General features: G+C 44.3%; 1 protein-coding gene across 5 annotated transcripts; it reads right to left on the reverse strand.

Annotated features, from left to right (window-relative positions):
• Positions 1 to 1,310: 1,310 nt before the first annotated feature.
• On the reverse strand, positions 1,311 to 26,761 carry KCNS2 (potassium voltage-gated channel modifier subfamily S member 2). Of its 5 annotated transcripts, none has more exons than XM_064442334.1 (4): positions 26,404 to 26,761; positions 24,634 to 24,706; positions 20,155 to 20,242; positions 1,311 to 5,667 (listed from the first exon to the last, which is right to left on the reverse strand). In XM_064442334.1, the coding sequence occupies exon 4, from the start codon at positions 5,628 to 5,630 to the stop codon at positions 4,197 to 4,199; it is 1,434 nt and encodes a 477-aa protein (XP_064298404.1). In that variant the 5' UTR covers positions 5,631 to 5,667; positions 20,155 to 20,242; positions 24,634 to 24,706; positions 26,404 to 26,761; the 3' UTR covers positions 1,311 to 4,196. The 5 variants fall into 5 exon arrangements, 4 of the variants coding, with proteins under 4 accessions (XP_064298404.1, XP_064298403.1, XP_064298406.1 ...); XM_064442333.1 differs by having other exon boundaries at positions 24,634 to 24,782; XR_010371404.1 differs by lacking the exon at positions 1,311 to 5,667 and adding an exon at positions 16,948 to 18,584 and having other exon boundaries at positions 24,634 to 24,782.
• Positions 26,762 to 27,215: the final 454 nt, after the last annotated feature.

Below are 27,215 nucleotides of genomic sequence, written 5' to 3' on the forward strand. Positions count from 1 at the left end.
ATAGGCTGCAGGGAAAAAGAGAATTAGCAACTGATGAAAGTAAGTGAATAATAAACCAGACAATAATACAAAATCTGAACATACATAAAAAGCTTAATCACAATCTATATATAGATTTTACATCTCAGGAAAATAATGTAACATATTGCTTCTCAAGGACATATCCGATTCTCATAATAGCCTAGCTTTGTACTAGAAATCGAGATTCTTTAACACTTTTTTCCTGGCAATAAAGTAAGTTGCCTCATTTGAAATATTACCATAATCCTCATTTAAGCACTTCAAAGCTCTCGGCCGAAAGTGAGTAGGAGCAGCGTCTTCACTGGTGCCAGGAAGGTGAGGAGGAGCGCATGCCAAGTGCAATGTTTTTCATTAAACAGCACATCCCTAGTAAGCAGATTTCTGACCACAACAGTTTTCATGTTTCAAACGCTGGAGAAAGCAGCCAATTAGTCCTCTCATCCCTCATTTCTGACCTGCTGTTTTATAGAGGTGAAAATGCCCTGCTCTTACCAAAAAGTGATTTGAGAAGTCCAGCAAAAGTACTGACTACTCAGGAAGTCCACCACCTCTTCTCCTCACTGGGGCTTTGGAGAGATCGAATTTTTCCTTTGAAGTGTAAAACATTTTTCTGTAAGGTTTATTTAATGAGAGATGAGGATTCTCAGCACTTACTGGACTGAGCCCTAGAATGGAGGGTACTTCATAAAATGGCAGAAAGGGTGTGCCTCGTTCCTCCTTGCCTAGATATTTTGGGGGAGCTAAGACAACAACATTACTTAAATTGGAACAATCGTTATCCTCCTCAGTGAAAAATTCTGTTAATCATAGGCAAATAATAAAACTGCTGTACAAAGCGATACAATATGGTACAACGCTGGCTCAAACAGATTAAATCTAAGCAGAAGTAATGCAGAAAAAAAGGCTACATCCCCTAGGATGGTCAGGGGAACGGGACTTGCAAAAAGAAAACCAGAAGGAAGCTTGGCAGGTATAATCCCGTGAAAATAAGCATGTAAGGGCATATGGTTGCTGTCTATAAATACACCACGCATGCAAGCACTGAGAGGAAAATGAAATATTTAAGCAAAAGAACACTGGTGGCATGAGAAAAAAAAGCTGATATAAAGCAGCCATTAATAAAATTATGCTAGAAGTTGCACAAGCCTTGGAGAGCAGCGCAGCTCTGGAATGCTCCTCTGGAGGAGGGGGGAGCAAAAATCTGACTACTTTTAACATGGAGTTAGTTAAGTTTATGAAGGGAATTCCTGTGTACTGTGTAAAGTCATTGTCATGATAATAAGAACATATTAAATTTCAGTACTTTATTTATTTAGTGTCTTTGATCCAAAGCATTTATATAAAAAAGCAATAATGAAAATTCCTTTCAACCAGTACAATAAAAGTCATAATTCCTTGGGGCATTTCATTTTCTTTAGTAAAATGCAATTTGGACACGTTCCATTCAATATTTGCCGAAATGACAGAGCATCAGCCCTACGAATAATAATAAATCTAGAACGTAAGATAAGCTATAGGTTATTGAAATGATGTGTTGCAAAGTTTAGATCCAACCTTTGCAATGCTAAACTAGCAACAGCTGAGGGAATTTGTGACTCTTTGGCAAGTTTACAGGTCTTTTCAAATAACTGCCCTGAAAGTCATTGGTTTTCAACTCTGAATTTACTGCTTGTGAAACTGAGATAAACCCACTGCTTGGCGCTGGATTCCTTGAAGGCCCCCAACCAACAGACCTAGTGAGAACTTGCAGTGTCCTGCAACATAAGTGGAAGAGTTTGCCACCCTTGCAGCATGTAACCTGTATGTAACCTGTATGTGCTGCACAAGCCCGTCTCTTCCCTTATTCCACGGCATTTCAATCCAAGAGGCAACCTAGTTCTGTGCCGTGTTTTGGACGGGTGTTTGTAGGTGTACGATAGTTTACACACGTGCAATATGAAGCAGGGACAAGACTATTGAATCTATGCCTGTGACCCAACAGAGAACTTGAACCAGCCCTCCAGAAGTGAAAACCTTAGCAAAATGCTTCAAGTTCGGACACTTAAATTGGGTTATCTAAATGTACCTTCACAGCCATGTATATGGCGCTCTGATTTTCAGGGACAGCGAGCAATGTCTTGCCTATTGACTTTATAAGTTGTGCAGGCTATGTTGAAATCTCCAAGAGTTTTCTTTGGTAAGGTTAGAAAGGACCCGTTTCCCTCACACTTCATGGCCTAAATCAACTACTAACTGCCGTGAGGGGAGGGTGTTCAGAGGAAATGGTGGCGGTGGGGGTAAGTTATTTCACGTCACTGGGCATACAGGAATCTGATCCTGAGTGGTTAGATTTCTGGTTTTAGGTGGAGCTGATCCAGACCAGACAGCAACCTCTAATAGCCTAAAAAGGGGAATTACCTATTCATGCCGTATTTGCTTTATTCTGCCAGTTGGGCTGCTCCTTGTTGCGGTACACAAGCACAGGCTTCCAAACATGACCATTTGAGCTTTAGTATTTTAATTTCTCTTCTATATAGCTTGAATTTATTTTCTGAACCTCTCTAGTCTTCACAAGTAAAACCAAAATAATTAAAAAATTATTAATAGGAACATTATATGTAATAAATGGGATGGAAAAGCAGAAGGATCTGAAGAGTGGGTTCTGCCCAATGAGTACCAGTAGTATGTTTTATAGCACCAATCCCTAGACGCGTGAAGAGAGGAAACAGTGGCTTCTGCCTGTTCGTTACAAGTGTTTGATCCCTATACGACTGTGTAAGGGAAGAGGCTGAGCACTCAAGAAAAAGTTTATACAGATTCATGATTACTCTTGAAAACCCAGATGATCTGCTCTCTCATGTCTTTTTTTTTTTTCTTAAAAAAAACCCCAAAGAACAAACCTCTTACAGGCCAGACCTTGAAAGGATTTAAATCGACTACATACGTCACAGAAGCAGGTGGGAGGATCTGCCCACAGTGAGTGCAGTATTAAGCAATTTTTCTTTATCTGTTCCTTTCTTAGGCCCTTATACCCTTCCTTAGCTGTAAGTTGTGAGTTCCTTTCTGAGGGAAAATGTGACTTACTGGGGTTTTTTTTCTTAGAGTTTCCTTGGCAGAAAGCTTAATGGAATTGTCTGCCATCAACACCTGTTTTCAAGCTTTCCTGATAAAATTAGATTTTATATCTCAGCATCACATATGGCAATTTTATAATTAGTCTTTTTGCAGTATATGAATGTCAGTTCCTAAAATGCTGCCTATACTGTTCATGGGGGAATATTTCACTTCATTAAACAAATCCAAGTCTTTCCTTGGAGCTTCCAATTGTTGAAAACCCAAGTTTTTGTGTGTCTAATCTCAGAAGATTTCTGACAGACTGAAATACAGCAAATCTTCAGCTTCACTGGAACCAAGCTGTGTGCAGATCACTTCTGGACATGTGAACCTGAGATGTCTTCATGAACCACCGTACCTAGGGTCACTGGTGGAAACGTAGTCTTTGAATAGGTAGCTATCTGAAAACGAGGAGTGGGATTCTTTGGAGGGCTCAGGATTGATCTAATCTTGGAAGCAGAGGTAGGTCTATGCTTAGTAGCTTCTGAAAAATATTACCATACATAACATTTCAGAACAAGAACACCCAGTTTTTAACACACGTGGTCAAGAGTAAACCAACTTCCATTGAAATGTGAATCTCAGAGGTGTTTTCAGACATGTGACGATCAGAATTACCAGTCAGAAAGATAGGGAAAGGTGTTCCCATGTCAATGATTCACAGGTGACTGATTGTTTTGAACTGTTGTAAAAGGCATGGGAAGTCCTACACTAGTACAGCATAGGTGATAGGTGATTTTTTTCATTACTCGTGTCAGAGCTGAGAATTTTTTTCCACGTGGGCCTGTTCATTTTTCTGCTCAGAGGAGGAAATGCACCAAGCAGCAGATCATCACTATACCGCTAGCACTAATGTCATGGAAGTGGTAACATTTGTATGGAAAAGTCAGCGTTTAGTACCTATGCAACAGGATGAGAATGTGCAAACTGTCAACTTGTAACAGAAATGTCTTTAGGTTCTCAAGTGCAAAGTTAGTGCAGCATCAGCACACTATCCTCTAGGAAAAAAGATGACAAATAGGAAAACATTTATAAACATTGCTCTTGATAGCTCTCATGCAAACTGCTGTCAAACTTGTACACTAATGCAGTGAATCATTCAGGCTCAGCTCACTGGGGGTACTCCTGCTCATATTGGTAAGACTGGCCATAAGGGATTTAACTTTGTAAGCATAGTAGTCCCTTAAGTTGACTGATGGAACTTCTTTCATGCCATCACCAAAATCACAGCTTCTCATGGCACTCTCTAACTGCTTCTGACGCCTATAGAAGTGGGAGAATTTATTGAAGATCAGTGTAATGGGAAGCACTACCACTAGGATACCGGCTAGGATGCATGCAGATGCCGTCAACTTGCCAGCAGTGCTCCCTGGCACAACATCCCCGTAGCCAACGGTGGTCATGCTAACGGTAGCCCACCACCAACAAGCAGGGATGGTGGCTAACCCCTCATTCTCTTCTTTCTCAATGGTGTAAGCCACTACTGAGAAAATGGAGATGCCAACAGAGAGGTAAAGTAAAAGAAGCCCCACTTCTCTGTAGCTATACTTCAGGGTGGCTCCAAGAGACCTGAGACCTGTGGAGTGTCTAGCAAGCTTTAATATGCGAAAGATCCTCATGAGTCTCAGGACTTGTGCAACCCTGCCTAAATTTGCTAAAGTTGGACTACTTTCCACCACCAAGTTGACAATTAAGGTAATATAAAATGGAAGGATAGACATTAGGTCAATCAAATTCAGGGCATGCTTGAAAAATTTTAAAAAGTCAGGAGCTACTGCAAATCTCGCCACCAGTTCAAAAGTGAACCATGCAATACCAAAATGTTCCACGATTTCAAAGCGAGGGTCTTCCTCAGGGTTCCCGTTGCTGTCAACAATCTGAAAGTCTGGAAGGCTGTTCAGGCACATGGTCACAATGGAGCCCAGCACCACCACTATTGAAAGGACACTGAAGATTCGGCTTAAGACTGAATAGCCGGGGTTATCCAAAGCTAGCCAGAGCTGCCTTCTGATGTTTCCAAAGGGTTGTTTGTCAAATTTAGAGGCATCGTTGTAGAACGCCAAAATCTCATCAAAAGAAGATGTGGTGCTTTCCTGGTCACTTTGTTCCTCCCATTTTTCTTGGTCTGGTTCCATTTTCCTCCCATGGTAGCTGTAACTGCAGCAGGAGTCTATAAAGAATTCATTGATTCCCCAGTATTCAATCTCCTGGCTGAAAGAAAACACGCAGAGTTCACCCATCACATGGAGCTTGCCAGTGTTATAAAAATGTAGCACGTAAGGAAAGAGCTCGGGGTTCCTGTCAAAATAAAATTCATTCTTGGTGTCATCATAGTCGTCGCAGAGCTCCAGTATTGACTCCTTTGAGTGGCAGCTCAGCAGTTTGCCCAGCCTGGTCTCAGGGAACCTTAATAACATGTTGGATCTCATCTTTTTCTTAAAGCCTCCAACGTTGATGCTGATCTCATTGTCTTCAAAATTCGCTTCAGATAAAGCCTTCAGACTCTGCCCTGTCATAGTGAGCTCCTGCCAAAGGTGTACAGGGAATGAAAACCTAGGATACAATTGCACAGAAAATCAGCAGAATGAGAAAAATCTTCAGCATGTTCACCTTTTCTTTCTCTTTCTTTCTTTCTTTCTTTCTTTCTTTCTTTCTTTCTTTCTTTCTTTCTTTCTTTCTTTCTTTCTTTCTTTCTTTCTTTCTTTCTTTCTTTCTTTCTTTCTTTCTTTCTTTCTTTCTTTCTTTCTTTCTTTCTTTCTTTCTTTCTTTCTTTCTTTCTTTCTTTCTTTCTTTCTTTCTTTCTTTCTTTCTTTCTTTCTTTCTTTCTTTCTTTCTTTCTTTCTTTCTTTCTTTCTTTCTTTCTTTCTTTCTTTCTCTCTCTCTCTTTCTCTCTTTCTTTCTCTCTTTCTCTCTTTCTTTCTCTCTCTCTTTCTCTCTTTCTCTTTCTTTCTCTCTCTTTCCCTCTTTCTCTCTTTCTCTCTTTCTCTCTTTTCTCTCTCTCTTCCTCCCTTTCCTCTTTCTCTCTTTCCCTCTTTCTTTCTATCTTTCTCTCTTTCTTTCTCTCTTTCTTCTTTCTTTTAATTTTCTTTCTTTATCTCTTAATCTCTCTCTCCATTTCCATTTCTTTCCATTTCTTTCTTTCCCTCTTCCCCATTTCCTCCTTTTTCTCCCTTTTCCTCTCTTTCTTTCTCCCACCTCCCACCTCCCACCGAAGACACTGAGGGCGGCTCCTTTGTTCCCGCCGCAGGCTCCCTCCCATCCCTCCCCGTACCCTTCACCTGGGCTGCGGCTCTCGCTTCTACGGAACCCCGTTACACATGGCCTGCCTGCCACGGCGCCCACCTTTCCCACCTCCCTTCCTCCCTCCAGACGAGAGGAAGCCCCCCGGCCGCCGCCGCCGCCGCCCGGGACCCCGCTCCCCCCGCCCAGCCGCGCCTCTCCGAGGGGCCGGAGCCCCGCTCTGCCCCGGGGGCGCTGCCACCGCCCACCGCCCCGCCTGGGCCCCCCGCCGCGGGGGGGAGCCGCCCCGCTCCGCTCCGGGCCCCGCCGCGCCCCGCCGCGCCCGCCCTACCTGCTCTCTCAGCGGCCGCGGCCCCCCGCCGGCGCGCCCTGCTGCCCCCGGCCCCGGCCCGCCATCGCCGCCGCCCGCGGGGGCCGCCGCGGCTCGCCTCGCTGCCGCTGCCGGTGGGGGTGCCGCTGCCGGTGGGGGTGCCGGTGCCGGTGGGGGTGCCGGTGCCGGTGGGGGTGCCGGTGCCGGTGGCGCGGGGGGTGCCGCTGGCGGTGGCGGGGAGGGGAGGGCGGCCCCGCCGGCCGCGCGGTGCTGAAGGGACAGCGGCCGTTCAGCGGCGGGAGGCGGTGGCACGCGCGCTCGTCATGGCGACGACCCCCCGCGGCTGCCGCCCGCCCCCGCCGCTCCCACCTTCCCCCTCACCCCCGACCCGGCCCCGCCGGGCAAGCGGGGGCTGCCGCCCCGGGACGGAGGACGGGCGGGCGGCTGAGGGGCCGGCGGCCGCGCTGCCCGGCCGAGGAGGGGCGGCCCGGCGGAGCCGGTGTGCCGGCGGTGCCTCCGCTCGCTCGCTATCGCTCCTGCCCCCGCGCACCGGCAGCGGCGCCGCAAACTCGGGCTTCCTCCCCCGGCGATCCTGCCTCTCGCCGGCTCCGAGAGGCACAACTTCCCGAGGGGGGACACAGCCCGCCCACAGCCGCTCACCCCCCCCGTCCCTCTACCCCCTCACCCTGCCCGGTGAGGGCAGGGCCCCGGGAGGGGGTGCCACTGCCCCCCACCCCCCCCCGCCCACGGCACAAGCGGGTCCTGCGCGGCCCCCCACGCTGCACCCACGCTGCGGCGCCTGGGCAGCGTCCCTGAGGGACTGAAAACACGAAAGGTTGGGGGCAGTTGCTGGTCTGAGCAATTTGGTGTGAGGAAAGCGGGGCTGCGTGTTGAGGCTGCCCGCCGCCCCCTCAGATGGCGGCTGGGAACCCCTGACGTCCCCGCACAACCCTGTCAGGGATTTCGGGGGGAGCAACCCTGAAGGCTCATGCCTCCAGCCGAGGGGCCTGAGCTCCCCGCGCTGCTGCTCCTGGCGGGGCAAGAGTTTCAGTGCTAGTATGTGCAATAATGTCTAATTACATGGTCACCGATGGCCGTGTCGCTGCCCACACTGGAGAAGGCTGTGAAGAAATCTCCCTTCTCTTGCTGAGCCCGGCATGAGGCCGGGTTTCCCCAGGGAGAAGCATGGTCCTGGCGGCTGTGGGAAGCAGTGGCAGACCCTGCGTGCAGGAGCCGGCTGTGCACCTGACCCACCCTGAGCAGGTAGCCAGCTGTGCAGAGCACAGATGTTCTGACACAGCTATTTTGTACCTGCATCGTCTCCTGCCAGCAGCCTGGTGACCACCTCTTACTCATGATCCCACGCATCTGGAGCCCAGCTCCTAGAAATGGATTACTGTCAATGCTTTGCAGGATTAGAGGATGCGGAGGAACGATGCCTCCTCACCTGCTTCCCCTGGTCCTGGCAAAGCCCTGAGCACCCCAGCCCTATACATTGCCCTCATCTTGTTCCTCAAACCCTTGGAGAGGGAGAGAGGTTTTACACCCCAACTCCAGCAGCACACGGGCCCTATTTACAAGGGACTCCCCAGTATTAAACAAAAGCCCTATAAGGGCCCAGGCAGCTGAGTGCAGACATGGAGTGGGGTAAGTCAGTCCTGGTGCACGCCGGTGGATGGGTCTGCAAAGCCTGCTCAGCTTTCCTGCCTGGGGTGTTGTGACTGTCTCCCGCCGATGTTGGTACTGTGTGTGCCTGAAGCCCCGGCACCTCTGGCAGCACTCCCACAGCAGTGTGTGTGGGCCCACAGCACCCTCAGCCCCCCAGGGGATGATGCTTCTTGCAGGTGCTGCACCGATCGCTTTTTCTTGGCTGTTGCTTGCTCTTGCTGTGCTCTCCTGCTGGTGAATGCACTGCCTCCTGCCTCCCTTTGCCCCATGGGCCTCTGGTGTGTCCCTCCCTTTGCCACAGATGCCCTGGGTTGGGGGTCTGGGTCCCAGCGTGCTTCACTGCACGTCCAGTGGCACCTCACGGGACATTGAATCCATAGTGAATTATGCACACCAGGCTGCCTTCCTGGCCAGGAAAAGTGCTGCTGCCACCCAGTTCAGTCCTCCTAGATCTTCCTGTCGTGGGTAGGGCCACACAGGAGACAGAGCCTGCACACAGCAGGGAAGAGGCTTTGCAAATGCAGTGGTGACCTGCTCGTATCCCTGTAACAACAGCTTTTCGTCTCCAGAGAGGCAGCTCTCCTGCTTCCCAGCAGCAGCACAATTGTTAGGTTAGTTTGTGACAACCTCCCCCACTCAGGGCTCTGCTGGCAAACCACTCACTGGGGAGCTCTAATTATACTGGCTTTTAATGCCTGGGGCAAAGATGGCAGGACACAGGACTGGGAACCACCACATTGGGATTTCTGAGTTGGATACCTCCCCACATTCCCCAGGGCTTGGGTAAATCACAAAACTTCTCTGCTGTAATTTCCCACTCACCATTATGAGAACAAAAATAACTCATATTCCTTAGTGATGCTGCAAGGAATAATGAGCTGCTGCTGGTAGTGCATTCAAGCGATGTCTGTGTGTTTTCACCAGCTCTGCGCTATCCTAGGTATCTAGTGGGGGCTTTAAACATACTGAAACATCTTCAGCAAATTTGTAAAAAACCCTATTTTTCATTACTTTCTTTTCTTATTCTTAAATTAGGTATTTTTTTCCGTAATGCTGCTTTGGAAGAAACTAAGTAGAGAGATGTTTAGAGGATTTTCAAGCTTTTATACACTGTTCTTGCCTTTTAAGCTGCTTGGCTAAGAAAAAGGATTATAGGCAACCTCATACACATTTTTGGAAGTGTATTTATCCATCTCCATTCTTATCTTTTCCCTGGAAAATCACTGGCCACTTTCCTAACCTGTGTTTTCTCATTAAAAGGCCCAGTGAAGTTTATGCAGATATACTAGAGATAAACAGCAAGTAGTATTACTGTGTAAGGATACAACTCTCTGTAGTCCTGCTCCTGTAATCAGGGTGATTTGGCTCAGCTGAAGCACTTTGTTAATAAGGCTAAAGTGCTTCCAGCACCCAAGATAGTACTCCAAAATTCATCTGAATGTTTCAGCAAGGCCTGCGCTCTGCTCCGCAGACACACAAACAGGGATCCTGCCGCTGACCTAGCGCTTTTGCCTTTCCCAACAGTAAGTACAGGATGCTGTAGATGCACTGTCACTGGTGGAATCCAAGGCAAAAGATCTGCTTTGATACATCAGAAGGAATCAGATATGTAAGTTTTGCACAAAATGAGCTTGTGATGTGTTGGATAAGAGCAAATTTTGGGATGCACTAATAACACATCAAATAAATATAAAACAACCCTTTGTCTCCACTGCCCTGTGGATGCTTCTTGGGCTGGGGAGGATGAAAGAGGGGTGACAAGATGGGGCTGGGGTGGAAGTGTAAGGAAGTGTGAAAGAATTGCCTGTTGGAGTAGGGAGATAAACGTGTGACTTATATGACCCTATTACAAAATATTACAAATATTACAATAGGGCAATATTACAAAAGCTCAACTAACTTTGGTTCCGCTTGTTATAGTTGTTGACTCTGAGACTGTGTGAGAGAGACAGGGTTTGGTTTATTGGTACACATGGTACCATGTTATTTAAGGAATATAAGAAGGTGCCAGTGCTGTGTAAAGACATGGGATATGTACAGGTCCCTGTCAGGGCTGGTCTGGGTCTGGAAACATACTGACCAGTGTATTTGACTATATACCCTGCTTTGGGCTTGTGGTGACCTGAACTGTGATGGAGTGTGCAATTATTGTTGTGCTAGTGACCGACTACTGGGTGTAGGAAGCTGCTACCTAAGAAGCCACGTCCTTGAACAACATCCCCTGTCTGGTCCAGGTTGGCTGTCCCATAACCACAGCAGTGGCGCTACCCCACAGTGAGATTAATGCTGATGAGGACATGTGGCACGATACACTCTTATCTTAGATGCACTGTCAGAATTGGAAGAAAAGAAACAGCTACGACTACTACTGCTTCTACAGGGTTAATGAAATATTGAATAGGCTGTGCAGGAAGATACGGGACCTATGTCAGTGGTGTTATCAGCAATCCTACTGGGTGGTAGATAGATTTGCTTTGGACTTGAGGACACAGACATCTATTAGGCTGAAGGTGGAACTTAGTCTGAACTTAATACTTACTGGAAGGTCCCCCTCTGGTCCTGGAGCCAGATTCAAATGTACATTCCTGTTGACCACTTCCTTTTGTATCAGATTGATTCAAAATCCTGGAGTCTTAATGTTGGTTTAAGATTAATAGATACGATCTGTTTTTCTTTGCAAAGCCTCCCAGGCAACTGGGAATGAAGCTGAGATCCTTTCATGACAGCATTCCTACTGCCACAACTATTGACTAGGGCCAATTGGTGAATATGTTTAAAAGAAATAAAAATAGTTTTGCGCATAATACTATTCTAAATACTGGAAAAGGGCTGTTGCAGAATATTGCCAAGTCTAAAAGAATGAATAAGTTGAAATTGGATTAAACAAATTCATAAAGGCTATGTGCCTCTCTGGATATTTATCCAGATGATCTGAGTACAGCCTGAACTTGAGAAAACCCCTGACTGATAGAAAACATTGCAAAGGAGGGGCCATTCTAAACATACTTTGTTCTTACCCCCTCATGTCAGTGAGCTGGTCATTCTCATGACTTTTGGTTGCTGGCAGTCTACAGCCACCTTTTTCTAACTGGAGGTTTAAGGAAAGCTGAGATGAGCCCCACTGCATGAAGTTTTATCTGTTGTTAAACCTCCCATAACCACAGGCGGAAAAGACGTGCAGTTTGTTTATGAATCTGCTCCTTCTGCAAGTGTCCGGACTGACATGACTGCTTTTCTTAGGAGGCAAAGGCTTTGCACAAGCTCTTGTGGCATTTGTAGTATAAAACTGGGAAGAGAAGCAAGTCAAATACTTTCTTAGCTAGAAGTTTACAAGGCAGTGATAGCGATGTCTGCAACAGACCTCCACTGTGATGGAGTGGAACTCCAGTGGACCACGGAAAGGCCATCTGGCAGCTAAAGAAATTGAACCATGTACTGAACGTGAACTGAACATGTCATTTTGGCTGTCAGCGCCTCAACAGAGTGATAAATACTGATTATTTGTGGTGCACTGATGGCATGAGCAATGAAATTTTACTGTGATGGTGCTGCAGTATTATGCCTTTTGTTGTGAGTTGACCTGCTTAGTCACTGTTGTGTCTGCTCCCCCGATTCTTGACTATGAAGGACACATGATAATATTTGCTTTTGCAAGCTCTGTGGGGAACATTGTTTTCCTTAATTAAATCACTATATCCCAGAATCATGCAGTGCAAGTCAAAAAAAGGATCATTAAATAATTGTGACTTTCTTTTAGTATAGATTGTAGAATTTCAACCTTCGGTCCTCTGCTGAAAACTGAAGTCTGAGATGGGTTAAATGAACCACACCTACAGACCTCACTGACAATATATTAGAGGAGCCTGCAGTGAGGATGTTTACATGAGCATGTTACTTGGGGTGAGGACTGCGCTTTTGAAGTGACCCTCTTGATCAGCTCCACTACCTTGATTTTGTTTACATTGACTCTGAGAACTATATACCCTTTAGATGAAAACAGCCCAAAAGCTGAGCTGCAGGAGTAAATATTGCCAGTAGCAATACGCAACAGGAAAGAAGGCGTTTCAGAACTGCAGTTTTGGATGTAAGATGATGAGCTACTACAGTTCAGTTGTCACCTTCTCCGTGGCACTGGTGCAGTCAGCAGTGGGCATGACGCCTTTGTTATTTGCCTGAATGGAGATGGGGAGAGGAGGATCTCACTTGGATCCAGGTTATAGCTATTGGTTTTAAATTGTGACTAAAAAGCCTAGTTCTGTGCTGTCAGTCAGCTGAGCATTTGAAGGCTATTTTGCTCACATTTGGAACCTACCCATGTGTTTCTTCCCTTACACTTCTCACACTTCTGTGTGTCTAGCAAACAAAGCAATAGGCCATCCAGCTACAGCATAGTTCCTCTGGGCAGACCCCCCGATTTGATATATTCTCAGCTGATTTGCTCTTACTGAGAACATGGCTCATGCTTAGATGGTGCAGTGTGTTTTGTCTCGATTTTTCTTCTGTGCACTTTTGAAGAAGATGGGGAAAATGCTGCTTGCTCTAAGCAAGTGAGAAAAAGCTCACCCAAAGCTAATCTGGGACCTTTATGCTAAAAAGAATAATTGAGATAATTTCTTGTTTCCATATATATATATTTATATATATATATCTGTGACAGAAGAATTTCCAACTTAACTAAAGAAAATGAGTTGAACACAAGCAGGAAGAGCAGTCCCTACTTGGGAACAGTTTACTCAAAAAGCATGAATATGAGAAACCCCCTCCTAACTTACATCTATATAATTCTGGAAGGAAAACTGATTTTGATTATGAAACCAGCATGCAGAAGGGCAGGATGAATTTCTCGAGCCAGTTGACCCAAGCTCACAGACTGTCCTAACTTCCTGGAGCAGCAACAGGCCATGCAATACTTAATAAGCTTCAGGTGAGGGTTGTTCAGTTATGGGCCTGCTCCAGTGTTGCCACCATTGTCCTCCATGTGTATTAGTATTATCTCCTTTCTTGGTACTTCCTGACTTGTTTGGGAGAGTTTGGAGTTAGGAGACCTTTAGCTAATCCTGTGTTTCAAAAGAAGAGTAACAACATTGAAATTGTGCTGGTAACAGCCAGAAGAGACTGCTTCTGCTTTCAAACATGATTTCTTAATCTGGTGACTTCCCCTCCCAACTCTTTGGATGAGTTTCTGAAGGGTGTCCAATTCTTCTCATCCATATAATCATACCACATATACCCTGCCATGAGACCTGCCCTGCTGCCCTTCATACCCTCCCTGTTAGCACAGGCCTCACCAGCACACTCTCTGCTCTGCCTGGCCTGCCTCAGGTGCTACCTGCGAGTGCTCTGCAGAAGGGTCCAGCCAGGCAGCCTGCCCTTGCCTTTTGTTGCCCAGTGTCACCACTAGACTTATTGGCAAGGACAGACTGATCATTTCATGGCCAGCATCCACACAGCGTGAGGCTAGTCTGCAATGGGCCAGTTAGAGCTTGGAATGATAAACGTCTTTGTTTACCATTAAAAGAAATTAGAACTATAGAATGCCATGAGTTGGAAGGGACCCACAAGGATCATCAAGTCCAACACCTGTCCCTGCACAGGACAATCCCAAATTCACACCATATCTCTGAGGGCATTTTCCAAGTGCTTCTTGAAAATCATTAGGTTGGTGCCTTGACTGCCTCCCTGGGGAGCCTGTTCCAGTGCTCCACCACCCTCTGGGGGAAGAACCTTTACCTAATACACAATCTAAACCTCTCCCAGCACATCTTCCTGCCATTCCCTCGGGTCCTGTCTTTGGTCACCAGAGAAGAGATCAGCGCCTGCCCCTCCTTCTCCCCTCGTGAGGAAGCTGCAGACCGCGATGAGGTCTGCCCTCAGTCTCCTCCAGGCTGAAGAAACCAAGTGACTTTAGCTGCTCCTCATACAGTTTCTCCTCTAAACCGCTCACCAACTTCGTGGCCCTTCTCTGGACACTCTCTAGTAGCTTTATATCCTTAATGTACTGTGGCGCCCAAAGCTGCACACAGTGCTTGAGGTGAGGCCGCACCAGCGCAGAGCAGAGCGGGACAATCCCCTCCCTCGGCCGGCTGCCATGCAGGGCTTGATGCACCCCAGGGCACGGTTGGCCCTCTTGGCTGCCAGGGCACACTGTTGGCTCATGTTCAACTTGCTGGTGACCAGAGCCCCCAGGTCCCTCTCTGCAGAGCTGCTCTCCAGCCTCTCGTCCCCAGTCTGTATGTACATGCAGGGTTGCTGTGCCCCAGGTGTAAAATCTGGTACTTGCCATTGTTAAACTTCATATGGTTATGGGAGCATAAGAGAACGTTACACTTCATCTGTCCAAATATATTTATATTACAACTGAAAACCTTAAAGCTCAGCAAGATCAACGAACGAGACAAAACAAATAAGCACAGGAAATTGAAGGCAGGCATACCAGCAACATTCCCTGCACCTCTCAAAGGTGCTTCTGCAGGGAGAGAGCAGAAGTGCGCTATTGGCTGTCCATGCCTGAGTTGCCACTGCCACCCCTCACTGGCTGCCCAGACAGCTTGATGCTGCAATATCTGGTGCCTGCAGCCATATTCTAACTTGAGAGAAAGCTCTGCTGGATCTTTGGCTGAGGTTGTAGAGATTTGAGTGGAAAGATTTTGGGGAGCTAACATAAGTATTAAGACCCAGCTCTGATCATAGAGCATCACCAGGGGCTCCAGCCCTTTCTGCCTCCCACTATTAGTGCAGCTCAGCACAGATTCAGAAGCTACTGGTTCCTGTCTCCTAAACATAGGTCTCAGCTTCTTAAATATGAAATATTAAATTTATTGTATAAATTCATATTTAAATATGAAAATATGAATAAATATTCATAAAAGTAATATTTGGATATTAAATACCGGCATTGCCTAGTTTTTATGAAACCACCCAACATCAAGTCCTTTGTTTGATCTTCAACTGCTTGTGAAAGATTTAACTGTTGCACTGGGGTCTCTGGTGTTCACAGTTCTTCAGTTTCCAATTTATTTGTACCAGTTGCTCCACCAAGAGAAATGCAAAGTTTGCCTCTGAATTCAACCTGAATGTGAAGAAGCTTAAGGGTTCTGGATGACTAAAGAAATTGCAGCATGGGCCTGAAAAGGAATGGTCCCAAACTGACAGCACAGGTACATCCTCACTGCCCAACATCGCCAAAGGGAGTGAGTGAATGGCACATCACACCTAACCAGTTTCCTGAAGCTTCCCAAAACAGGTACTGTGAGTACTACCTCCCAGTTTGTGTAGACCATTCCCGCACAAACCTCCATGTGCAGAGTTTGCCAGCTGGGAATTTAAGAGAAATCTATCTCTCCTTGGGATATTAGTAGCAAATAGCCTGGAAGGGCACTATCTGGGAGATACATGACCATTATATGCAGCCAACAAAATATATTTCTGTGATGATATTTTCTCTAGCAACTTCTCCTTTTTTTTTGGAACAAACTAAAGCACAAAGAGAAAGATTTTGTGCCATGCAGAGGCTTACTGTGATTGCTATAGGTTTTTTTAAAAAAATCTGCTTAGTGGAAAACAGACAATCAACTTTAACCATTTATTTTTTAATACCTGCCCACACAGCAAAAGGAATTTAAAAACTTTTTCATAACCTGCATAATGCTCATGTCCTGTTTTTTTGAATGGGAGAGCACCCCCACCCCTTTGAAAATACTAACGAACTGTTTGCAGCAGCAGTCCATCTCTGAGTCATTCACTGTAACTTTGCAATGGTAGTACCTTTCCTGAAATGTGTCTTAAAGGAAATTTGGGCTGTAATTTATCCTAAAGGTCAGACTGGCTTATCTGAGGGACTGACCAAGAGTATGCACATTCTTATATGCCTTATATTCTGGTTGTTAAGAGATCTCTCACTAATGGATGAAGGACCAAGAAACTATTTCCTTTGGATTTTTTTCACTTTGATATTTTTGGATTATATTCAAAACAAGAACAAGCCAATTAAAAAAAAAAAAAAGGATCACTAAATAAGATTCTAATTAATGTTTCCCACTGCTAACGTGGAACAAAAGGTTTTAAAGTTTCTGAAACATATTGGGACATCTGTGCTCAGTTTCTATACACAATGCAGAAAGTCCAAAACATCATGGGAAACCTTATTCTGAAGGGATGCCAGTCCAGATCCATGCTCTGAAGAGTTTCATATGGTTCAGATCAATTTATAAAAAAAGCCTCTGAACTGTTTTATCCTTAGCTAACATGATTTTAAACTTCAATTTTTTCAACCTCAATTCAACAAAGCACTTAACGATACGCTTAATTATAACCACCTCTGGTTTTCAGAATCATGCTTTTCTTTGCTCTCCTGGAGTTTGTAATTCCTATAATAAAGAGTAAGAGGAAATAATGAAGTAATTTTTTTCAAGAGTGTATACTATGGAATTATGAGAATACAGCAGGAGTTTAAACTTCACCATTTGGCTCGCTGACTGATTCATTCGGAATAAAGTCGAGTGAGGGCCAGCATATTGTGAGCACAGGAAAACCTGAATTCATTTTATTTGTTTTTCTTTTCAAACTGCAATTCCGAACTTAGCTGCAGTAGGAATATTACACTAACCAGCTGCTGAACAAAGACTTCACTGAATCTAGGTCAGGTCTAATTTGTGAAGCTCGCAGAGTTAGTCACTATGGCAGCTTTCTGAAAGGTACAGATGGAGAATCCATGAGCTGTGGGAACAGAATTACGGGGCTTCTTCTCACCACCAGTTTCAAAGCAATTTGTTTTATTCCCTTTTCCAGGAGTTCCTTTTTCTCAGAGTTCCTAGTAAAAGAGAGATTAAATGTGACAGCCACATCTGTTTTAGGAAATTCCCGTGGAGATATCAGATTGGTAGCTGGCTCAAGTGATGTTAAAAGTGAATGCTTCTGGTCTGAGCAGGTGGTCTCCGAACATTATGAAAAATCTGTAGCCTTTTATAGTGACTTTCATCTCAGGATCTCAAAGTGCTCTAAAAATATCAGTTGATCAAGCCTTACAACATCCCTGTGAGGTGATCGCTTTGTAATTGAAGGGAATGGGTTTTGTGGCTCACAAGTTTGCTGCTGGCTGTGAAATCCTATTTGTGACTCACACAATCTGCCACAAGTAGAGCAGATGTATTGCTGCTGTGTCTGGAAATAAGAACTGTTTGAGATGCAGCAGTGCTTGTGCCACTGGTACACGGGTCCTTCTTCCCTTCTGATCTGCTCCACTGCCCCTTGTTCTCCCGTTCTCCTTTCCCAGTGCCCCTTGCCACATGCAGACACTAGCTGTGTTTTCTTTTGGAGGTCCACGTTGTGCCATATTTTCTGGAGAGAGGTTGACATAGATGCATGCTTTGCAGATTATTTCCCTGCAGCTCCTAGGACAAAATGTGTGCTAAGATGTACTTCAGCCAGCCTTCTCCCAAGTGTAGCAGTGAAGAAAACAGCAGTGTAATTCTGCTTTCCGTTCTCAGTATTGTTGGGGTTAATTTAAAGGGTTGACTTAGCATCACGGGAATCATGTCGATAGACAGAGAACATCTGACTAAGCAATGTCTCAATAGACAGGGAACATCTGACTGAGCAATGTCCTGCAGCCAGTAGAAGAAGCTGCCTTATAAAGCAGTCCTGTCTGCCCTACAGATGGGCTGGAGCATTAGGTTCACCAAGGGCATGCTTGCTTCAGTGAATATTACTTTTGTATTTCACAAGAAACCATGAACAGGCTTATTTCAGAGCCTTGTCATAACATGATAAATATTATTTGTGTGGGCTTCTACGCATATGTGTGTAGGCACTGCTTATATGGTAACCACCAATGCTCCTTAGCCTTTAGGACAGGACTTTGTTACAAAATCAATCTTTTACGAGGATTTTGTTTGCTTGTTTCTATAGCTGTAGAGGCTATTTATGTTGAGCACACTTGGACTTGCACTGAACATACTTTAAATTCAGCTATAATTCTAATTGTAACCATTTGGGACATAGCTGTTCAGGCCCTCCAAAGACTGTATCACTTCCTTCAGTAAAACAAGGTATGGGGGGCATGGGGGAAGATCAGTATTTCCAGATGAAAATACACGCAGTTGCTTGGATAAAGGCGTTAGGCTTTGTTGCCTGTGTGATAACACTCAGGTTATAAATCAACTTTTGACAATGTTGACCTGCAATCCATGATGCTGGCTGGTAAATCCAGGTATTCTGTTTTTAGCATTCTGTGAAGTGTGATTGTCACCCAAGGCTGAAAGGAGAGTTCCCACCAGTGTTAGTCTGGAACTTGTACTGCATACTATACCTCTTCGTATAATAAGCTTAATAATACCAACTCTTTATGCTATTACACCAGAGGAGAACCTGACGTCAGATTTTCAAGTGGTTATAACTTTTAAATTTGCTTTTTAAAGGACTTTGCTTCCCCATCTTCATAGCAGTAAGCACAGCTGTATCTCCACCCTGATTGTGACCTCTGGATATTGCCATAATATAAAAATTAAACAAATGTGATTATTGATAAAAAGTGGGGAGGTTATTTCTTGTATTGATTTGTGGTTTAAAAGATTTCCATGGACATTTGTTGTTCTTAATATGCAGGTACCACTAGATTAATACAATGACCAGTGTGTGAGGATAGTGTCACTGATTTTAAAAAGTTGAACATTCTTTCCAATGGCTGAACCAAAGAGACTGAGTTCAGCTTTCAGTCCATTTGCATTTTGACTATATCACTATATGCTACAGATGTCTTAGCAAACAGTATTAAACAATCAGATGGAATTAAAAACAACCTGGGAGAAATTGTGAATTTTATTGGGGGAGAGGAAGCAATCAGGAAGTATACTACCGTAAAATTTTGTTCTGCACCCCAAAGTGGGGAACAAAGAGAATAGTTTCTCAGAGATTAAAACGTGTAATAGCCGGCAAAAATTCGTACACTCAGAGCACCCAGTTCTCAACACAGCAAACAGTAACCTAGAAACATATGTGGTGAGCAAAAACACTCATAAATCTTAAGAGATTATGTGTTCCTAATGTGAGACTTCAGACTGATCTATTTTGTTAAGTGCCAAACTTCAGCATGATTCAATCAAGTTTTGCTTAATCTGAATTTATTTACTCTTGGTGATGATGATTCACTGAACATGTCTGTAGTCCAGTCTGTTGAACTAATTTATCAGGGATTTTGATGGACTGGTGATTTGTCTTCTCTGAACATTTCATGGCTTATTTATTTATATCATCTGGATTGTGTAGAACAAGAACAGCAGTTTGCTAAGAATTAAACATTCCTCAGTGACGCCTTTAGTAACAGGAAACACTCTCTAGATGGGTATTCTTGTTGCAATGTAGCCAAACAACTAAGTCAGGAAAACGTCTTTTATCTACAGATCCAATTCCTCTAATTCCTGTGTTAGCCTGGGTAGATTTGTATCAGAGACACCATCTGGCAAAGGCGGAGGGACAGCAGTGACGAGGTTTCTCTGTGTAGGACATGGGGCTTTCCTGGAGGCTGGCCCAAGAGTATAGGCCACCCCAAGAAGAAATAAGACACAAGGGGTTTGCTTACATAGCCAAATTAACATGCAAGCACTATGCAGAGAGGCATTCTCACACTAGCTGTCCTCTGGCTCTTATGGATAATGACAGCATGAGCCAGGCCAGGCTGGATTTCAGCATAAGTTGGCAACATATATACACTCCCAGAACTGTCTGAATTGCTGTTCTTTACCGAGATCCATATCACTATGACCACACTGCTGTGGCTACTTGTTAAAGCTAACTTCAGAACAGCTACAAGAGGCTGGTATGCCTACCTTCAATGCAGGTACGTTGCTTTGGCCTTCTCTTTCCAAAGGAATATATCTCATCAGGTCATTTTCAGAAGGACTTCCAACTCTCTACCTGTGAAGGAATTAAAGAATAAACATGTGGAAGAGGCAAACAATTTCCCAGAGTAGAAGGTGCTGATTTGCCATACACATGGGTGCAGAATAAGAATCTTCTCCCTTCCAAAGGTGTGCAGTCTGCTAGGTCTGGACTCCCCGGTACGAGAGATATGGACGTAAATAAAGCAAGTCCAGTGAAGGGCTATTGAGATGTTTAAAGGACTGGAGCATCTGACATATAAGGAAAGGTGGTGAGAGCTGTAGCTGTTCAGCCTGGAGAAGGCTCCAGGTGATCTCAGTAATGTGTATAAAATACCTGATTGGGTAAGGGGGTGCAAAGAAGATGGAGCCAGACTCTTCTCAGTGGTGCCCAGCAAGAGGACTAGAGGCAATGGACTCAAACTGAAACACAGGAAATTCCACTGAAACAGAAGAAAAAGACTTCTTCAGTGCAAGGGATGCCTAGCGAGGTTGTGGAGTCTCCATCTTTGGAGATGTTCAAAACCTGACTGGATGTGATCAATGACAACCACCTGTAACTGGCCCTGCTTTGGGCAGGGGATTAACTAGAGGCTCCCCAGAGGGGCTTTCCAGCCTCAGCAATTCTACCGTCCATAAGATTAAATTAAAGAATCTCAAGTATTTGCTAGTGCAGATCTTCCTGACAATTGATAGTGGTGAGCAGAGCATTTCAGTGTACCAAGTAGATGTTAACCCTCTTGACTCTTAGGCACATGAGGTTCTTTGGGTGAGCAGCCAAACTGTGAATATAAATTAGAGATTGAGCACCATTAATGGAGCAACAGTACTAGAATATGTGTGGTAGTAAATGTGTGCACGGGTATGTAGCATGAATATTGGTTGAGAGTGTAAGTAGTAGTGATGTGATTCAGATACCAATTAGATGTGCTTTATTTGCTACCATTCAAGGACTGGTGTTCCTGCCATACTACTGAGCTTGATCAGTGGGATCAAATTTTGGTCCCTTTGCTTATTGTTGCTGTTTCATGGGCTACATCAGCCCTGAACTTGGCTCAAAGCCTTCCTTAAGAGTTACCTCATTTAGGGATTTTTGCCTAGTCATTAGAAACAAAGAAATTGTAAAAAACTGATTTTGCACGGATTCATGCCATAAATCACTGGAGTTGTAAGTAGCAATGATCAGGCAAAAATGTGTCCTTTTTCTCTCTGATACTTTCTTCTGGCTTCCCAGTGTACTGGCTTATTTTATAGCTCAGCTAGCCCTAGATAGAAAAACAACAAATTCGTATCTGAGGACAGTGAAATGCATCCGAGATATCCCAAACGCATTTGACATGTTTAAACACATCCTTTCAGCTTGTCTTCTTTCACACAGCTTCTGAGAGATGATAATAATAATATCATTTATTTTGGATGATTGATTCTGTGATTCTTGCTTCTACATCCCAAATACAATACTTCCAGCCTTGGCTTCTTTTCTTCTGCAGGGAAATGCATTAGAATACTTCAGTTATTTTAGGTATTTAGAGCTGGAAGGCTAAGACCCATTTGTATAAAGGTCTAAAGTTATTAAACAACCAGAGGTACTTCAGATCTAATTGTTTTATGAGTGTCTCTATGTTGACTTTGATTGAGGTAAGAGATATACATTGCCAAAAAGAAGAAATGAATTGGGCCTTTACGTACAGACATATGTATTGGATCATTTGTGAATTTTTAGCATGGGAAAACAGCCATATTTAAATGATAAGAAGTATTTGTATAACACTACAACACTACTGTTACTTGCTGGTGTTACTTATCTGAAAAGAATTCTATGGGAGGCAGTGTAATTGGAAGTATATAAAAACTGTGGAAGATCAGAATGTGTATCTGTGCTTTCAGTCTTGTTTTAGATTCAGAAACCAGCACAGCGACTATGCACAATTTCAGGAAGAGGGCACTTAGCTTTCCTATCCAGTTAGAAACCCACAGTGGGTTATTTGTCCCTAAAATCTGTGGAGACAAATGTAGCCAACTGACCCTCTTTTTACTATATGGGTTTCTTTTTTTTTGTATCTGGAAACTAGCCAGTATGCTGGTATAGCTATAAAATTAACCAAGCCTGAGGGAAAGAAACTGGAGTGACAGAAGGAGAGGTAAATTTGTTTGAAGAGTATCTTTTTCAAGAAATGAAGTCGTACCACTTTATTCCTGTGGAACCACGAGTCATGCTTGAAGATATGCAAATGTAAAAAACATCTGACGATAACAGCGTATCAGTATTAGCAGCTCTGCCAGTGTCTTTCCATGCACCCACTGAACTGTGCTGAGGATACAAAAGTTCCAGTTCTGCTGTTTACCCAGCTGTGGATCAGCTGATTGCATATGAGGCATTTTTCTTTCCAGTTTGCTTTTGTAAAAACCTAAGAAATGACTTGAAACAGTAAAAATAATAAACCCGTAAGAAAAGAGGATAATAATTGCCAAGCCAAGCTAAGGAATGCCAGAACTAAAGTTGCCATAATTCAGGTCCGTTGTGTGCATTATCTTCCAATTTCTAATTGCATGACCACAGACTGGTGGTTTTTCTGCTTTTTTTTCCCCTCACTGCAGAGGATGGACCTGCTGTGGGATGAATCATGGTTACCTCATTGCAGAAACTGTGGAATTTGGAGGGTGATGGCAGAGGATTTCAAGATAGGAAAGGATTGTACTGTGGTTTGGGAAACTGAGTGTTGTCCTGGTATTGGATTTTGTTGCTATTATGGATTTTTTTGCTCTTCTCCTGAACATCATTCCTATGTAACGTTGGGCTAGTCACTCAAAATTTTTCACAGATGGTAACTGATTTTCTGGAAACCCTGACAACTGGAATCTGATATGGGATATGCTGAATATTCACTATTATGGGAACTGTGCTTTGAAGATATGTTTTAGATGCTGAAAAAAACCCTGTTCTTAAGCATGTCAGATGAGAAACCAAAGTCTATGGTTTCTTTTGGCAATTTTGACTCAATGACGATGAGTAAATGTAGAAGGTAATACTTCTTTCTCATCTTCAGGAGCCCTGGGAAGACAAATTGTCAGAGTTTGCAGAATGCCAGGATCCTGCAGAGGAGAAGATCATAAAATGCCTTTTTTGGGAGTAAGTAGCTGTGTTTCAGCACTGTGTCAGATGATAGGTGCCATACCTAGAATAACAGAGTAAGATTTTTCAAATATTGGTGATGCTATTTTTGTGTGAATTAGCAGAGAACCATGGCAAAGGCTTTGGAAGTTCATTTAATCCACTCTGCTGCCTGAAAGCAGGATCAGCTAGGCCTAATATATTACTGTTATATACTTATCTAAGCTCCAGTGACAGAATTGTCATGATTGTATGATTTTCCACTGCTTTACTTTCCTCACCATTAAAAAGCCTTTCCCAGCAGCTAACTGAAATCTCCTCTTTACTGCCCTGGTTGCCTAGTCCTCAGGGGAAAGGGAGAAAGGTTTATCTGTGCGACTGCTTCATAGCATACACATAAAGGGTGCAGAGCTGAGATTATCCCTTTATTTCCAAAGAGATTTAAAAATTGTCCCAGACTGATGGTCTGCAACAGCACAGGCTGGGTGTTGACTGCCTGGAGAGCAGCTTGGCAGAAAAGGACCTGGTGGTCCTGGTGGACGGTAGGTTAGCTGTGAGCCAGCAATGTACCCTTGCAGCAGAGAAGGCCAACAGCCTCCTGGGATGCAATAGGTAGAGTGTTGCCAGCAGTCTGAGGGAGGTGATCCTTCCCCTCTGCTCAGCACCAGTGAGACATGTCTGAATTGCTGGGTCCAGTGTTGGACTCTCCAGTACAAGAGAGGTATGGATATAATGGAGCCAGTCCAGTGAAGGGCCATTAAGATATCTAAGGGACTCAAGCATCTGACATACAAGAACAGGCTGTGAGAGCTGGGGCTGTTCAACTTGGAGAAAGAGTCTTATCAATGTGGAGGGAAGGGGGTATAAAGAAGATGGGGCCAGACGCTCCTCCGTGGTGCCCACTGACAGGGCTAGAGGCAATGGGCACAAACTGAAACACAGGAAATTCCGCTAAAACATAAGAAAAAAACTTCTTCAATGCAAGGGTGGTCAAACACTGGCACAAGCTGCCCAGAGAGGCTATGGAGTCCTAATTCCTGGTGAAAACTCTACTAGACACAATCATGGGCAACATGACCCTGTTTTGGGCAGGGGATGGACTAGATGATCTCCACAGGTGCCTGCCAACCTCAGCTGTTGTGTGATTCAGTGTCTCTAGGAGCTGTATGTAGAAAGCATTTGCCTGGCATTTACCTCCTGCATATTGAAGGTCTTGTGCAACTGGTCTTTGCACTAAAATTGAAGATGTCTGTTTCACTCATGGGCTGTGTATATAATAAGGGGAATCAAAATAGAAATACTTAAGGTTTGAATACCTTTTATGATCCTGTATGGTGAGAGTTCTCCCTTGCTCATGAGGATCTGGAGTTAGGGTGCCTTCCCAGCTGTCTGCAGTAAGGTGCAATTGGGTTTTTTGAAATTTATTTCCATCCTTGTGTAGTGCTTCAAAAACATTGACTATTGCCTAAGTAAAGAAATACAGCTTGTTGCCAAGTTTAATGCTTCCCTCACCAGTGATATATTAAAATGTTCCTCACTTTCACTTTTGTCCTTATCTTCTCCAGACAGCTGGGAAAGCCAGTTCCCAGTGTCTTATGCTTGAAAACATGATTTTCAATAGATTTCTTTTCTCCTTCCCTTCAGCCCAGAGCATGACATGCCATTTTATAATGCATTATAGCTGCTTGTCTGGGCAACGGAGTTACATAAATGAAGGGTAATCTTCCAGTACATTCTGGACATTCTTATGATGTACAGAAGAGGTTTAACACCTTAAAATAATGATACTGTAAGATATTCGTGCTAGATTAACCTACCCCATAACCAAAACTAGACCTTAAAATTCCCTTGCCCTTTCCTCTTTACCCTCAGGTTACCTACATTTCTGAGCCATCTGCACATCTATCAGCCAAGTTCCTCTTAATCATCAGCTTCTAGTCCTGCCTCCAGAGCCACCCAAATCTGTATTGTGCTGAGCAGTCAGCTTTGAAGTTCACAGTTCATTCTTCTATCCTGCCCTTTTCTTCTGTTGCATGTTTCTCAGATTCCCTGCGCCTTCTCCCTTCTGGAGAAGAGACTGAGTGGATGCCTTCCTCTTGTTCAGTAATTCTGCTGCTGGAGCAGTCAATCCTGACTGCTGATGTATTTTCTCTTGGGACTGTAAGCCAGATCTGTGGCGACCCTCATGACGAGGACATAATTTTCATTCCTCATCCTATATCCCAGTAAACCCTTGAGGGGAGTAAAAGCATGCACGGGAGGGTTGGTAACCACTGATCCCTCTTCTAGGCTGTGTGGTTAGGACACTTTTGGGGAGCCAGGAGATGTGGGCTCAAATTCAGCCTGCTCTCCTGAAAGAGGCAGAAAGCTCAGGTCTCCCTTGTCCCCAGTGGATATTGCAGCCCCTGCGCTGTTAAGTGTCCCTGGTCTGAACCTGTTTTTTTCCAAGGTAGTACCTGCTGGCAGGTAACTCACTTTAGTTCCTTGGCCTCTCTCTAATCTTTGTGTTTTCATTAGCTGTCCCTTGGTTTTATGATTTTTTTTTTCCTTCACAGACAACTGTGCTGAGGGGAGAGAGAGGCTCAACTCTTCTTAGGATTTTACAACAGATAAGATATATTAGCAGACAAACCCTTTTATCTGGACTACAGTCACCCTGGCTGCCATTGCCGTGTACATCCATTCAGTTCATCCTCTCAGAGACAAAAACTTTTCCTAGAGCCTGTTCTTTCATGTATTTTTATACAATCTAGTTTTAAGGGATTCAGAGGAAAAAATGTCAGACCCCTCTGCAGGTAGCTGTTTCACAGGGCAATACAACTCACCCTGTCACTGAACCAGCCTATATTTCTTTTAGCCTGTTTCTGACCCTTGTTCCTCCCCACTCCATAAATCAGTCCTCCTCCCCCTTTGTGGTGTTTACACTGTCCAAATAGATAGAGGTCCCCAGGGTGGTTCCTCACCTCCAGCAGATTGTCTCAACATTAACGCCTAAGCACACTCTGCTCTCTTTGCTCAGCTGTCATGCAGCCAAACTCATCTCATTGACTTAATTCCTCATAAATCAATAGGTCCCAGATACTTACCCTCTCACTTCCTTTGGGATGAGTCTGCTCCACAAGCTCACAGCCAGTTTGTTGGTCTCTGCCGTTATTAGGACCTTCTGTCTCCCTTCTTTAAGCACATTTCTCCACTCCATGTCTCCATCTGTGGTGAGCTTCCTGCTGCAGTCTATTGCTTAGTGCCCATCCACTTGGCTGTCGTTTTGCTATTTCCAGCTTGTCTAGGTTTCTTTATGTTTTGCATCTGTCCCCATTGGTTCACACAACACCTCTCTAATTCATATGAGCCGTTATATCAAAAATAAATTGAATGAATGCGGTGTTTACTGCTTCCTTCCAGATCATTAATAGACATTAAATAAAACCAGACTTAAAGCAGATTTCTAGCCCTCCTTTCCTCCCCTCCCCACACCCAATCCTTGCCCCAGATATTTTCCTGTTGGCTCTTTATGTTCATGTTTATCTTTTGTTCCTCTTTGTTTATGGACTCACAGCCTGTGTTCAATCTCTGTGACAGTGCTCATTTCCCAGCCAACTTGCATTCATTTTTCAAGTCATGTTTTGTAGCTGAGGCTTTTCTCAGGACTGGCTGTAGGCTGCTTCTTCATTCCCTTAATCTGCTGGTTTTGTAAATCAATAAGAAAGGAGTAATCATGTTTGTTTGGCAACATTTAGTCTTTATTGACTCTCTGGGATGACTTTTATGCTGGCGCTAAGCAAATGCACCATCATTGGTGATGGGGGATGTGCTCCCTTTTGCACCAAAAATGAAATTTCCCTGTGCTCTTCACTGCTTATTGAATTCATTAATCCCATTGTATTTATTAATCCAACCC

The sequence above is a fragment of the Phalacrocorax carbo genome, chromosome 2, assembly GCF_963921805.1.
Source record: "Phalacrocorax carbo chromosome 2, bPhaCar2.1, whole genome shotgun sequence".
NCBI classification, from domain to species: domain Eukaryota; kingdom Metazoa; phylum Chordata; class Aves; order Suliformes; family Phalacrocoracidae; genus Phalacrocorax; species Phalacrocorax carbo.

Coding starts and splice junctions, on each gene's coding strand:
- KCNS2 (XM_064442336.1), bottom strand. CDS start 5,630: ATGACAGGGCAGAGTCTGAAGGCTTTATCTGAAGCGAATTTTGAAGAC.